Below are 15,238 nucleotides of genomic sequence, written 5' to 3' on the forward strand. Positions count from 1 at the left end.
ACAACATCCCCCTTAGAGCGCCCCCCTGCGGGGAGAGGCAGGCATTGGAGGGGCCCTGAGCTTCCCCACCGGCCCATCAGCTCACTTTCCTAGGTTACTCTCAACGAGGAGGCAACGTCTGGGAGCAGCCCTCCCCAGAGGCGAGCGATGGGACCGGGGTGAGCGCACGTTCTTCAGAGAAGCAAGCGGGAAACTGAAACACCCCCACATCCCGCCGTGAGCATCAGCCCTCGCGCTTCTGCTCGCAGGCCCAGCCTTTGAGGTAGACCACAGGACATGGTGTCATTTAGCTACATGTGGTTCAGTGACCAGAGAAGCACATAGAACTGGGGCACCTGGAAATGACATCTTAGCTGCGCAGTGAGCGGCCCCACTCTGCTACACAGGGTCCCCGGAGGCAATCACGCCCCTGCATTGCCTCGCACTGCCCCTGCACAGCGATAGCCAGGCTGTTGCACCAGATCATGTCCACCCTCCACAGGGGCAGACACAGCCATGCGCAGAATTACCCCCCTGCTGCGGTCACACCGCTGCGCTCCTGGGCACAGTCGCTGAATCACCCCCACTCGGTACACAGAATCCCCCGCTCCTGGCACACAGCTACAGCCTGGCTACACACAGCGATGCACTGGGGCAGACACAACACACACTGTGGCCGCCGCCTGATGCCCCCGGGCCTCACCCTGCAGAACATAGCTCAGTGGTTTGAGCATTGGCCTGCTAAACCCAGGGTTGTGAGTTCAATCCTTGAGGGGGCCATTTAGGGATCTGGGGCAAAAACTGGCGACTGGTCCTGCTTCAAGCAGGGGGTTGGACTAGATGACCTCCTGAGGTCCCTTCCAACCCTGATATTCTATGATTCTATGAGAACACCCCGCCGGCGAGGATCAGGCTGCGAAAGGAACACCCACGCTGCAGAGCGATATCACACTCGAGCACGGTGTCAGCCGCACTGGTGCACGGAATCACACCCACCAGGCGCACACCCACCCCCAGGCATGGACACCGCAGCCTGCAGAGCGTGGGCGCCGTCCTGGGCTTGTCCCGCTAACGTGGGCAGGTGCTGACCAGCTCCCTTCACCCGCCACCGCCAGCAAACTCTAGCCGCCCAACTCCCTGCTCCCCCTGGACCCCGCCCCACCGCAATCCTCGCCCCCCCGGCAGCGCCATCAGCTCAGACAGCCTAAGCAGGGCTGCCCCTGAGGCTCCTGCCTTCCCCCGTGCAGGGGTCAGAGCTGGGGGGCAGCCTCTCCAGGCAGGACCAGAGCCTTGGCTGTTCTGTGCATCCCCCCCCAAGGCGGGCCCCTTCTCGGGCAGGGACTACACTTCCCAGGATGCCCGGCACCTGCGCACTGAGGGGGCAGGGCAAGTTCCCAGGCTGGGGGGGGGGTTGCGGCTGCTTTCCCAGCAGCTCTGTGGACGCCGGAGGGGCCGGGCCGGGCCGTCCAGCCCCCGGGCAAAGAGCCCTCGAGCGGCCGCTGGCTCCATGCCCTTGGGGGCGGCTCCCCTGCGCCCATCGCCAGGGCCCGAGCTGGGCGCGGAGCTCTGAAGATGGGGGACCAGAAGGTGAGGCCGGGGGGGGAGGATGCGGGATGGGGAGACCGGCCCCAGGTGATGCTGCACCGTCTGGTCCCCGGGGCGCGGAGAGGCAGCGAGCCGGGCGGAGGTGGTCTCCGGCTGGCTGGCTCCCCCACGCCCCGCATCCTCCCCGCAGCCTGGGGGCTTGCTTGGCCTCGGCCATGTCCCAGCGCCAGGGTCTGCAGATCTGGGGGGGCGGAGGGGGGCTGTGGATCCTGAGGGAGGGGCCTGGATTCAGCATGGGGGGGGGTGTAATTCAGAGAACATGCAACAAAGGAAGGGATGTAACATCCCTCGGCAGCTTCATCCCTCCCCGGGGAGATGGGTTTGGGAAATGCCCCCTTCGGGGGGGGCCTCTCCGTGACTTTGGGATCGTCTCTGCACAGGGGGGGTTCAGAAATTAAAACAAAAGTGGCTGGACAGAACTACAGACACCCCCCCCCCCGCCACCACCGCCGCCCCCCCAGCTGGATGGGACTACAGATCCCACCCCAGTGCATTCCCCAGCTGGACAGATCTACAGATCCCCCCCCCCAGGCTATTACCACAGCTGGATGGAACTGCACCCCCCCCACCCCTCCCACAGCTGGATGGGACTACAGACCCCACCCCAGTGTATTCCCCCAGCTGGACAGATCTACAGATCCCCCCCCCCCCAGGCTATTACCACAGCTGGACAGATCTACAGATCCCCCCACTAGGCTATTACCACAGCTGGATGGAACTGCACCCCCCCACCCCTCCCACAGCTGGATGGGACTACAGACCCCACCCCAGTGCATTCCCCCAGCTGGACAGATCTACAGATCCCACCCCAGTGCATTCCCCCAGCTGGACAGATCTACAGATCCCACCCCAGTGCATTCCCCCAGCTGGACAGATCTACAGATCCCCCCACTAGGCTATTACCACAGCTGGATGGAACTGCACCCCCCCACCCTCCCACAGCTGGATGGGACTACAGACCCCACCCCAGTGTATTTCCCCAGCAGGACAGATCTACAGACCCCCCCAGGCTATTACCACAGGTGGATGAAATTACATCCCCCCACCACCCCTCCCACAGCTGGATGGGACTACAGACCCCACCCAGTGTATTTCCCCGCAGGACAGATCTACAGACCCCCCCCCCAGGCTATTACCACAGGTGGATGGAACTGCACCCCCCCCCACCCCTCCCACAGCTGGATGGACTACAGACCCCACCCCAGTGTATTCCCCCAGCAGGACAGATCTACAGACCACCACCACCACCACCCCCGGTTATTACCACAGGTGGATGGAAAGTACAGACCCCTCCCACCCCGCCTCACACACACACAGCTGGACAGAACTACGGACCGTCCTGGCATATTCCCCCTGCCCCTGCCAGGCCAGAACTCCAGACACTCCCCTCCCCCTGCCTATTCTTCCCAGCCTTCCTGCTGTAATGGCAGCAGATCCAGCACCCCCAAAGCTCCTGCTGGCTCCCATGGGGGTTCCCCGGGTGCAGGCCGTGCATCGGGCTCCTAGCTTCTTTGGTGCTGAAAGTATTCCCCCAGGGAGGAAAGACGGGCTTACAGTTAAAGAGTAGGATGAGTAGGACAGGGAGTCCTGGGTTCAATTCCAAGCTCTGCCCTCGACTCGGCCCACGACCCTGTGATGTATTGACCTAGACGGGTGACAGTCTGCCTGGGTGGATCCACTTGTAGAGCGACGCCTGCCTGGGTGACCTTGGCCTGCTCTGCAGAGGTGCTGAGTCCCCTGGACTGCAGCTGGAGTTGCGGTGCCTCGTACTTCTGAAAACACCCACCCTCTGTGTGCCTCAGTTTCTCCATCTGTAGTGGGGGAGTGTGATTCTCACACACGCCCTGGGGTGGGGACACTTTTGAGATCCACCAGTGGAAGGTGCTGTGAAAATCCTAGTGCCCAATATTCACTGGTAACACAAACCCCGGTGAGGGAGGTAGGTGTGTTCCTCTGGTGATATTGGTAGTTTTTCAGTCACAGAAAGAGGCCATGATCCTGCCACGAGCTCTGTACAGGCACATCCCAGCCCGAGATGGTATTTTTGATTATTTGCATTAGAGTGACACACTGAGACCCCAACCCAGATTGGGCCCCGCAGTGCCAAGTCTGGCACGGACACCTACCGAGAGACAATCCCTGAGCCAAGGTCCTTACGGTCAAAATAGGCAAGACACACTGGATGGGAGGGGAAACTGAGTCACGGGGCTGGGACAGGACCACTGTTCCCTCTAAGCTGTGCATGTGTACACAGATCCTAAACCCCACGCACACGGCGAAACAACCACATGCACAAAAATTTGCACAGATGCACAACAATTTGCACAGAAGATATTTTTTGCGCACATGGCCTGTCAAAAATTAGAGGGAACATTGGACGGGAATTGCCCAAGGTCACCCAGTAGGCCAGTGGCCAAGCTGGGAATGGAGCTGGATGCCCTATCCATAAGACCCCACAGCCTACAGTCTGGGGAAAATAAACGCATTTGCCAGTTTGATGGTAACTAATAAAATGTAATGTCTGTGTGTAAGCAGAGTAGAGCAGGGTCATACCTGGGATAAGAAAAATGGGGGAGGAGAGAGACTAGGAGTCCAGACTCCTGGGTTCCATTCCTGGCCCCTCCATTGGGTTCCCATGTGACCTTAGGCAAACTCATACGTGCCTCAGTTTCGCCAGCTGTTTGTAATATAATGTTACTCCCCAAAGGTGCTGTCAGCCTAGGCACCTCTTGTCTGGGGCGTGTGTTGAGATGCTTGCACGGAAGGCACGAGGGGCAGTGTGGCACAGCTCGATGTGTTTGTGTCCCTGTCCCAGGCAAGGGGCTCCCCTTGGAGATCTGAGCTGGGCCCTGGGGGAAGGTGAATTGCCCCCGGCTCAGGAGCAGGGGTGGGGGTGGGAGCCCAGGGGTGCTGCTGATAGCCGGCGTTGGTGTTTTGGCCCAGGACGCCCTACGGAAGATCATCACCACACTAGCCATGAAGAACGAGGAGATCCAGAACTTCATCTACGCCCTCAAGCAGATGCTGCAGAACGTGGAGGTAATGGCGGGGGGGTGGGGGCATCCCGCCTGGCTCTGTAGGGCTCCGCCTGCCCCCCCCCCGCTCTGTGAGGTTGGCATCACAGCACCCCACCACCCTCCTACATGACACTTCCTCCCGTCATCTCCCTTGCATTGTGTTGGCATGACAGGGCCCCTCCTCCACCAACCCCCCAGCACTGGCATGACCGTGCCCCTCCCCCCACCAACCCCCCAGCATTGACAGCGCTCCCTCCCCCCACCAACCCCCTAGTGTTGGCATGACAGTGCTCCCTCCCCCACTAATCCCCCAGCATTGGCATGGCAGCGTCCCTCCCCCGTCCCTCCCCCAGCATTGGCATGGCAATGCCCCTCCCCCCACTAATCCCCCAGCATTGGCATGGCAGTGCCCCTCCCCCACTAATCCCCCAGCATTGGCATGGCAGCGTCCCTCCCCCACCCACCCCCAGCATTGGCATGGCAATGCCCCTCCCCCCACTAATCCCCCAGCATTGGCATGGCAGTGCCCCCCCTCACACCTATGCCCCCGGCCCCCGCGCTGGCGTGAGGTTTCCTTGGGGATGGAATTCGCTGCTTGAAAAGAGCCAGTTTCACGAGCGCCGTGACACGCTGCAGGCCGCGAGGGCGAAGCCGAGGGGCCCGTCCTGAGTTGTCTGGCTGGGGTGGGCGCTGGCCGGGGAGGGAGGGGCGGGGGCCGGGAAGGGGGTAGCTCAGTAAGCCACAGCCGAGGTAGCCGTCCTGAGCTGGGCCCTGCGCTGCTCTCCCCCCGGCCCGTCTCCCGCAGGTGAACTCCACCAAGGTGCAGGAGGACCTGGAGGGGGAGTTCCAGTCCCTCTTCTCCCTGCTGGACGAGCTGAAGGAGGGCATGCTCATGAAGATCAAGCAGGACCGGGCCAGCCGCACCTACGAGCTGCAGGTGAGACCCCCCCCGCCCCAGCTCCAGCTGGGTCCCTGGCTGCCCCCTGCCCCTGCCCCTCACTGGGTCCGGCTCTGTCTGTCCCGCTGCAGAACCAGCTGGCTGCCTGCACCAAGGCGCTGGAGAGCTCCGAGGAGCTGCTGGAGACGGCCAACCAGACACTGGAAGGGGCCGAGAACCACGACTTCAACCAGGTGCACCCCCACTTCCCCCTCCGTCCCGTCCCCCCCAGCTGGAGCCAAGGCACCCCGTGGTGGGATGGAGGGCGAGCAGTCAGGGACACTTCGTGGGACACCCCCTCCTGGTGTGGGGAGCAGCCTCCATCTGAGGGGGGGGGGCTGATCATTGTGGGAGGGGGAAGGCCAGACCCTAAGTGGGCATCCAGTCTCTGACATCCGTGATCGGGTGTCTGACCCCCACATGTCTCCCCCTGCTCCCCCTGGGTCCCCGCCCAAGCCGCAGTTGAACTCATTTGGGCTGCCGGTGTAGGTCCTCCCGGGGCCATGCCACACTCTGCAATGGACATGGGGCTCGGACTGTAGCCACAGCCCAGCCGCGTTCAGCCACATAGACCCAGGCTATGGGAAAGGTGTGTGGGGGTGGGGTGCCGCTAAGCAATGGGTGGGGGGGCCCAGTGCAGAGGGTTATTAAATCCATGCCATGCATTGCACTGGGGGGAGGGACCAGGGTGGGTCCATGGTGCAGGGTTGTCCACCGCCGCCATAGATCTACCCGCTACAGTCCTCCGGGGGGCGACGGTCGAAAGTTCAGGCTCCTTAGCTCTTTCTGTCCTGGACCCCTGGCTCTGCCCCCTATTCTGTTTCCCCCTAATATCACGAGCATTTCCACACTGAATCCGATGACGCCACCCCGTCTGGCCCCACCAGGGGATGCTTCAGATGGAGACTAACCCCTCCTCCTCCGCACCCCGTAATGTCCTGCAGTGTCACGCTATGAGGAGCAGACACCTTCCTGACCCCCGCCTCCCTGCAACCCAGAAGCATGAAGGTCGCTATACCTTGTAACCCTGGAGGCTGGGCTTATTCCTGGGAATTCCTACTCCTTTCTTGAATTTTACTAAGCTATTTGCCTCTGTAATCTCCAGTGGCAGTGAGGTCCGCAGGTTAACTCTGCGTTGGATTATATGATGATGTAGACTGAGATCACCCCCTCCTGGGTGAGAAAGGAACTGCAGCTCCTGTGAAGGTAACTTAGGCCAGCTTCTACAGAGAAACGGGCCAGACTGGAGTCCTGGGATGTAGCTTAAAACAGAGAGAGAATTGCTGATTTCAGGAAGACTTTGAGGTGATACCTAGTGGGTAGAGCAGGAACCAAGCATCGGGATTCTGAGTTTTTAGTCCTGGCTCTGGGATAGTATTACCTAGTGGATAGAGCAGAGGACCCAGGTTCTAGTCCTGGCTCTGGGATGGCAATGTTGTCTAGTGGCTAGATGAAGGTGGTTGGGAGTCAGGACTCCTGGGTTCTCTTCCTGTCTCTGCCGCTGACTTGCTCACCTGCGGAAAGCCACCTTCCTGCTCTGTGCCTCAGTTTCCCCATCTAAAATGCTGACCTCACAACTTTGTGCATTTGTGTCCCCGAAGGGCTCTGAGACCTTCCGCTAGGGAACGCTACAGCCGCACAGAGTATGGTGATTATTATTTATAACGCACCTGGCTGCCCTGTCTGACCCTCTCCTCTTCTTTTTGTTCCCTCCTTTCTCTCTCTCTTTTCCTCTCTGCTTCGAAGGCTGCCAAGCAGATCAAGGATAGGTACGGTACCCGCCGCCCCCACCTCTCACCCCGTCCCATGCCGTTGCCCGCTACTCGCCGCCTGAAGTGTGAAGCCTTCTTACTAACATAGCATAGGCTAGCCTGGTAGCACCGTCCTCTCCCCGTTGCCCTGAGCCCTGGGGATGAACCCCCAAGGCTGGAGAGGAGAAGGGGGCAGGATGTCCAGTCACGGAAGACTGAAGTCGATCCCAGTGCTCCTGGCGGGGGGGAGACAAGGGACAGCTTGGGTCCTGGTTGAGTATGAACACAGATCGTGGATGGTCTCTGATGAATCTGGGTGCTTCCCAGCGCCCCCTCGTCTGCAGGGAATTTGGGAGGGGGGCTCAGCTGTGCGGGTGCATTCTGGGAAGGGGCCCTTCTGACTCTTGTCCCGTCCCACCCCCAGTGTGACGATGGCCCCAGCATTCCGGCTCTCGCTCAAGGCCAAGGTGAGCGACAACATGAGCCACCTGATGGTGGATTTCACCCAGGAGCGTCGCATGCTGCAGTCCCTGAAATTCCTCCCAGGTAAACGGGGCGGGAAGGGGAGGGGGAGCCTCGTGGCCTCACCTGAGGTTGGTGCAGCCACCCTGGGCTGTTTTCGGTGCCAGAGGGTTTCCCGCAGCCAGGCCAGGCCGTGCTGGCAGGACATGGGGGTTTGGGAGGGGCTGGCAGGACGTGGCGGGGGCGATGGGGTTTGGGAGGAGCCAGGCCAGGCTGTGTTGGCAGGATGTGGGGGTTTGGGAGGGGTCAGGCCAGGCCATGGCTTGTGGGGGGCAATGGGTTTGGGAGGGGCCGGGCCAGGCCAGGCCGTGGCTGGTGGGGGGTGATGGGGTTTGGGGGAGGAACACAAGGACCGTGGCTGCCATCCCTTTGCTCTCACCCTCTCGTCCAGTTCCCAGCGCCCCGGAGATCGACATGGCCGAGTCGCTGGTGGCCGATAACTGCGTGGCGCTGGTCTGGAGGATGCCCGACGAGGACAGCAAGATCGACCACTACGTCCTGGAGTACCGCAAGACCAACTTCGAGGGGCCCCCGCGGGTGAAGGAGGACCAGCCCTGGATGGTGATCGAGGGCATCAAGCAGACCGAGTACACCCTCACTGGTGAGGGGAATGGGGGCGCCCCAAAGTGGGTGCTTACAGAGAATGGGATAAGAGCATTGGCTGTGCAGGGAGCTCTGGCTACTCCATACCAGCCTCTCCCAGCAGGGGGCGCTGTAGGGATCGGGGCAGGAGCTCTGGATGTGGGGCCAGTTCCCGGCTACACCAGTACCCCGGCCTCTCCCAGCAGGAGGCGCTGTAGGGAGGGGGGCAGGAGCAGGAGCACTGGCTGGGGGGGAAGGTCCCAGCGAGGTCCTAGCCTGTCCATGTAGGAAGTGCTGGAGGGTGCCGGGCATAGGGCTGGCTGTGGGGGGCTTGCCAGCCCTGCTGAGCACTGGCATGGGCCCCTGCTCCCGTCTAACCCTGGTGACTTCCCTCAGGGCTCAAGTTCGACATGAAGTACATGAATTTCCGCGTCAAAGCCTGTAACAAGGCTGTGGCGGGCGAGTTCTCCGAGCCGGTCACCTTGGAAACCAGAGGTGCGTTGGGGGGCGGGGGCACGGAAATAGGGGGTACAGGCTGCATCAGTGACACCCCCTGCCACTCCCAGCCCACTCTCCTGGGCAGAGGTGGACCCCACTGGGCACCCCCCAACACCCCTACACCCGCCTGCAAGTGACACCCATGTGGCTGGGGGCATGGGGCAGGGCTGGGTGTGCCCTGCAGAGCCCCTGGCACCGTGGGGCTCCCAGCCCACAGGGGAGCCTCTACCTTGCCCCTCTGTCCTCCCCCAGTGCCAGTCAGGTTAAGGCCCCCAGCGTGGGGACCCAGGGATCCTCAGCAGCACCTGAGAATCCCCCCACCTCCATCCCCATCCCCCAACTGGGTCACCTCACTGATCTCTAGCATGGGTTGGGGTAGGGACTGGGTGGTGAGTCCCCCTTGAGATGGGGTACAAAGCTGGGGGACGGGTTTGGGAGGGGATAGAGAGAAGGTGGGACTATGTGCGGGTTTGTCCCTGGGGTGGGAGTGATATGGGATGGTGGGGCGGAGAGTTCTCCACAAGTTGGGGATGAGATGGGGGGGGACGGGGTGGAGTTCAAGGGGATGTGGGAGGGGTTCCTTCCCAGGGCGAGGTTGGGCGGTGGGAGCGGGGCTCCCTGTGATGGGGGTGGGGCAGCATGTTGGGGGTGTGGCGCTGGGGAGGCGCCCCCCCCCCAGGACAAGGGGGCTCAGTCCAGGTCTGACCGTGCCCGGGGCTCCTTCCCCAGCGTTCATGTTCCGCTTGGACGCCAGCACCTGTCACCAGAACCTGAAGGTGGAGGAGCTGAGCGTGGAGTGGGACGCCATGGGGGGCAAGGTGCAGGACATCAAGGCCCGGGAGAAGGACGGGAAGGGCAGGACGGCGTCGCCGGTGAACTCCCCTGCCAGGTAAAGCCTCGGCCCTCTGCAGCACTCGCCCACACCCCACAGCACGGAGGGGTCAGAGGAGCTGAGAACAGCCGGAGACTCGGGAACAGACATGTCTTGTCCCAAATGCCTCAACCCCAGAGAGCCATGGAGGAGCAACAGGCCCGGGGTCACACCCAGCCATACAGCCAGGGCAGGGGGGCTGGGGTACGGGCCCAGTCATGGACCGATCCTCCGGGGCGGATCCAAGGGGGTCATGGAGGAAGCTGGGGTGCAGGACTCACCCTCTAAGCCGTTCTTAGGGGACAGGGACCTGGGGAGCCAGGGGGTTGGGCCCTGGCCTGTCATTGAGAGATGGCAAAAGCCAGGAAGGAGCCTCAAGGTGAGGGCAAGGGGACCCTGTCCCTGGGGCAGGAAGTGCGGCTGCAGCTTGTTGCCTGTCCCGCCTTCTGTAGGTGCGTGCAGTCTCCGAAGAGGATGCCCTCGGCCCGGGGGGGCAGGGACCGCTTCACAGCCGAGTCCTACACTGTGCTGGGTAAGAGGGCAAGGGGCAGGAGCCAGGGAGTCTCTGTGTGTGGGCATGGGGCAGGTTACAGCAGGATTGGGGGTGGGAACAGTGTCTCCTGCTGGCAAGCGGGGCCCCTGGGGGGGCCACGAGACTCAGTCGTGTGGACCAGGCACTGGCAAAGCGCTAGAGGCATGTAAAGGGATCCTGATCCGATTTAAAACCCGACTGTGTGCTGGGGGGCGATCGGGGGGCAGGGGGCAGGGCAGCCAGGCGCTGGCATCCTGATCTGATTTAAAATCTGACTGTGCTAGGGAACGATCGGGAGGCAGGGTAGCCAGGCGCTGGGATCCTGATCCGATTTAAAACCAGACTGTGTGCTGGGGGCGATCATGGGGCTGGGCAGGGCAGCCAGGCGCTGGGATCCTGGTCCGATATAAAACCAGACTGTGTGCTAGGGGGTGATTGGGGGGCAGGGGGGCGGGGCAGCCTGGGATCCAGGATCATCCAAGGCTGGGACTCCTGCTGAGAATGCCCCAGCTCCCTCCACCCATACCTGTGTGAGCTGGTGGGTGCTGGGATCCCCCCGGCCCCCCTAACCCCCATCCCTCCACAGGCGACATGCTGATCGACGGGGGAGACCACTACTGGGAGGTGAGGTACGACCGGGACAGCAAGGCCTTCGGCGTGGGGGTGGCCTACAGGACCCTGGGCAAGTTTGACCAGCTGGGCAAGACCTCGTCCTCCTGGTGCGTCCACCTCAACAACTGGCTGCAGGTCAGCTTCACCGCCAAGCATAACAACAAGGCCAAGGTCCTGGACGTGCCCGTGCCCGACTGCATCGGCGTCTACTGCAACTTCCACGAAGGTGAAGCCCTGTGTGTGTCTGTCTGTCCTGCTGCCCCATGGTGGAGGGGGTGAGCCCTGGTCTGCGTGGGTCTCTCCATCCATTGGGCTCCCTGCTGTCTCTGTGCGTGTGCAAATCAAGGGCCCCAGAAACCCTGAGCCTCTTTCCAGCCCCAGCCAAGGCAGCGGCAGGGCAGGGCAAACTCCCCCACACCGAGTGAGCCCCAGCCCTGTCCCAGCAGAGTCCCGAGGAGTCCTGTCCCCGCTGCCCCGAGAGCCCCTGCTTGTCTGGCCGGCCGCCAGCTGGGAGCTGAGTCGGGCGCTGCCAGCCTCGGTCGATACCAGCTGGTGACCTGGGGCTGCTCGGGGGGTTCCCGGCAGCGGTGTGGGCGGGTGCAAAGAGCAGCTTGCACGGCCGCAGCCTCAGGCCCCCGCTGGGGCTCGTTGTCTGCGCTAGGGCTTTGCCCGGACGTGGCTGCGTCAGGGGTAGAAATTCCCAGAACTGGGCAGGCCCTCCAGGCCGGAGGGTCCCCACACGATCAGCCGCTGACGCGTCTCCCGGGCTGCTGGGGCTGGAACGGCAGCCTGGGAAGGGGGTTGCAGGGTCTCAGGCGGGGCTGGGTCTGAAGGGGAGGCCAGAGGTGAGAAACCGCCCCCCACCACCCTGCACCATGCACCTTGGCCGGGCTGCTTGGCCCCCCCTTCTGACTCTTCCTGTGTCTGTCCACAGGGTTCCTGTCCTTCTACAATGCTCAAACCAAGCAGCTGCTCCATACGTTTAAGGCCAAATTCACCCAGCCGGTGCTTCCTGCCTTCATGGTAAGGCGTTGTTCACAGGGTGGGGGTGGGGGACGACACTGTGGCTCGGGGCTCTGGGAGAGGAGGCGGGGGGTCCCGACTCTCTCCCCTCTCCGGTCAGGGAGGGTTACTGCACGCGCCCAGCCCAGAGGGGCCCACGCTGCTGGAGCCTGTCTCTGTTCAGGTTATTGCCACGCCTGTCCTTGCACTGCGGCTGGAGGCCCTTTCCAGCTCATAACAGGCAGCATCACCTCTGAGGTGGGAACCCACCTCTCTGCAAACCAAAGGCACAGCTTCCCCCCTCCCGCCGCCTTGGGGCGGTAGGGGGCGTGGGAAAAGAGGAGGGTGGACCCCACTGGTTCAGCTCCAGCCCCTCCCCCAGGAGGGCTCACTTTGCCTTGTTTCTTGTCTTGTTTTCTGGAACGGGGTCAGACCCAGCGCCCAGCAAAGCCCTTGGATGCTAGAGACTAGATTCAGATCGCCGACAGAGGATGGCCCAGCTGCCTCTGCTGGGACACTGCTGTGGGGGGAAGCTCACAGCACCAGAAGGCCCAGCTGTTTTAGAATGGGCACAGCTCACCAGACAGTCTGCTAGCTTGGTGGCTAACAAACCGTGGTTTGCCGGGGCACAGCGAAGGGGAAAAGAGGTTTCTACGGGACGGTCTCTCACTGTTAATAATAATTAGTTCGATAGACTGCTTTTCCTCAGACCACCTCCATGCACTTCACCATCTTTAACATATGCAAGGTGGACTGGGCTCCAGAAGACCTGCGTTCAAGTCCTGGCTCTGCCCCTGGGTGGACCTTGGACAAGTCACTTTGCCGTTGTGTGCCTCAGTTTCCCTATCTGTAACAGGGGGAGAATCCTTCTCTGCCTCCCAGGGATGTGCGGGGGGGGGGGGAGCCATGGCCGTGGGCGAGACACTCAGAGACGCCGGTGACGAGAGTGAGATTAACACCTGGCTGCTCTGACACGCGGCATCCCCCGCCCTCCGTGCCTACTGGGGATGGCGCACCCTGCGGGCGGCTGCAGTAAGTGCCTCGTTGTCCTCCCTAGGTTTGGTGCGGCAGCTTCCATGTCTATTCTGGACTGCAGGTGCCCAGCGCTGTCAAATGCCTGCAGAAGCGAAACAGCACCGCCAGCAGCTCCAACGCCAGCCTGACTTAGACGCGCGTGGCCCCCCCCGGCGCGGTGGGACCGGGCCCAGCTTTGCCGTGGGACTGGGCCACCTCCTGGCTCCCTGGAACCAGGGAGAGACGCAGTGCGTGGCCCGTTCAGTTTTCTTTCCTCCCAGTTCCTGGAAGGCTGCTTGAGGCGGAGAGGCTGGTGCTGCAGTGACTCGAAGGCTCTGAATGTCCCGAGACTCACCTGCCTACGACTGTAAACCCACCTCCCCCTCCCAAGCGCATCCCTTCCTGCCGCCTCACACTTGCCTTTAAGAGACAGGGGGACGTCCACGAGCCAGACTTGTGCCAAAGGCAGGCCGTGCAGATGACCGCCTTTAAGCGCCCCGGGATCTCGAGTCCAGAGCATGGGGCCTCCTCTGGCTGAAAGCAGGTTTTTGTTTGGGTTTTTTTGAGGCCCGGCTGTCCTAAAACCCGACGCTTAAAGGTGGCACTAGGAACGTGGGCATGCGTCTGCTTTTAGAGCCCGATAGCCTCTCGGCTGACAAATGCTGCTTCTGGCCTTAATAATAAACCCTGCTCTAGGAACAGCCTTGCCCTCTGCTGTCTGGTGTCGGCTTGTGCTAAGGCGAGCCAGTGGCGGTCGGGGGGCCAGGCGCGGTCGGGGGGCCAGGCGCGGTCGGGGGGCCAGGCGCGGTCGGGGGGCCAGGCGCAGGGAAGAGACGACGGCGTCTTTGCTGCTTGCTGCTCCTGCCACGAGGCACCTGCCCGTGTGCAGTCGGTCCTCCCTGGGGTTGTGGGGGGGGGGAAGAGAGCCCCCAGCCGAATCACTGGGTTCTCCCGAAATTCCCAGGGTGGGTCATTGCCATCCGCGGCAGGGCTTAGCAGGCAGGACCGTGCTTCCCACGCAGCTGGCCTCCACCAAGGATGGGGGAAAGGCCCGATCCGGGGAGGGAAGGGGGGGTCACCCAAGGGGCTGACTGCTGAAGGAGGTTTTACATCTAAACCCTCTGTAACAGGGAAGAGATCAAAACAACCCCCCCACCCTGCTTGGCCTTGCATGGGCTGGAGTGCAGGGCAGTAGCGTCCCACAAAGAGGTAACAGCCTCTCTCTGCGGTGGCCACAGTCCTGGCCCAGCTACCATGTCAGTGGAATAACATTTATCCCTCTCTCCTATTTCAGGACTGTGGGTGAATGGCGCGGGGTCAGGTATCTGGGGGGTTGGCAGCTGGGTGGGCTCCCACCCCAGAGGCCCTTTGCAGCAAAGTTGCAGCGTGGGCAGATGGCACAGGAGGGTAGGCAGAGGGTTTCCAGGCTGGGCTCACTCCTGCTTTCTGTGTAGCTCTTGAGTTAATTAAGCCCCAGTGTACAGCCTGGCTTTGGGCCCGAAGGGGGAAAATTCTCAAGTGGGCCCCATGATGTGGGGTACCCAACCTGAGGCAGATGGCACCTGCTGTTCAAAAGGGCTGAGCCTCCCACCACTCCCACAGGAATTTGGGGTTCTCAGACCCTCTGAAAACCAGGCCCAAGCTGTCTCAAGTTGGGCACCCCAAAAATCACGAGCGACTCACCCAAGGTCTCACAGCCTGGTAGCGGCACAGCCAGGAGCCCATCTCTAGCCCCTGCACCCAGTCCCCTCTCCCCAGCCGACGTGCGGAGTTAGGATGTGACCGCGACTGCAGGAGGCTGGGGCTAGCACCGGTGAGTCGAGGGAAAACGGTCGATTTTATTAGCAACGTATGCAAAGTGGGTAACAATCGAACACTGTACAAATCCCTTCAAAAGCACCGGCCTCCGTACAGCCGGAGAGCCAGCCCTCAGCTGGCGTACAGCCGCACAGCACCGCCGATTTCAAGGCACACCACCAAGTGCAACGTACTGGATAGACTGAGAGGGGCCGTGCATCACCACCTCTAGCATCATTGCGCACCATGGCATGTGCCAAAGACAAGCTGCCCAGGGCACTGCTTGGAAGAGTCCAGTGCACCGGCCAGGCCACTCTGTCTGGCCCCCTGCTTGCAGGGGTTAGCAGGAAGGGAAGGGAGGCAGCCTGCACAGATCAGAGAGAAGGGCAGGGGGTTTGGGGATAGGCCCGTGCCTGGGAGAGGGAATGATTCATGGCTGAGGCTTTAAAGGGAATTTGACATTTGGAAAAATACTGATTCATACTCAGAGGAACGGAGGATCTTTTCCCCAGAGGGACT

The 15,238-nt window shown here is 61.9% G+C and overlaps 1 protein-coding gene across 2 annotated transcripts; it reads left to right on the forward strand.

The window, feature by feature from the left end:
- The first annotated feature begins 1,369 nt into the window (after positions 1-1,369).
- FSD1 (fibronectin type III and SPRY domain containing 1) lies at positions 1,370-13,621 on the forward strand. 2 transcript variants are annotated; one of them, XM_073324118.1, is made up of 13 exons: positions 1,370-1,566; positions 4,528-4,623; positions 5,407-5,538; positions 5,631-5,732; positions 7,285-7,307; positions 7,714-7,835; positions 8,203-8,412; positions 8,790-8,888; positions 9,621-9,780; positions 10,215-10,294; positions 10,881-11,132; positions 11,841-11,929; positions 12,966-13,621. In XM_073324118.1, the coding sequence occupies exons 1-13, from the start codon at positions 1,552-1,554 to the stop codon at positions 13,074-13,076; spliced, it is 1,491 nt and encodes a 496-aa protein (XP_073180219.1). In that variant the 5' UTR covers positions 1,370-1,551; the 3' UTR covers positions 13,077-13,621. The 2 variants fall into 2 exon arrangements, with proteins under 2 accessions (XP_073180219.1, XP_073180220.1); XM_073324119.1 differs by lacking the exon at positions 8,790-8,888.
- The last annotated feature ends 1,617 nt before the right edge of the window (positions 13,622-15,238 follow it).

This window comes from Lepidochelys kempii, chromosome 25 (assembly GCF_965140265.1).
Source record: "Lepidochelys kempii isolate rLepKem1 chromosome 25, rLepKem1.hap2, whole genome shotgun sequence".
Classification (NCBI taxonomy): Eukaryota; Metazoa; Chordata; order Testudines; family Cheloniidae; genus Lepidochelys; species Lepidochelys kempii.

Coding starts and splice junctions, on each gene's coding strand:
- FSD1 (XM_073324118.1), top strand. Junction 5,733..7,284: donor AGAACCACGACTTCAACCAG/GTGCACCCCCAC, acceptor TCTGCTTCGAAG/GCTGCCAAGCAGATCAAGGA. Junction 8,889..9,620: donor GGTCACCTTGGAAACCAGAG/GTGCGTTGGGGG, acceptor CTCCTTCCCCAG/CGTTCATGTTCCGCTTGGAC.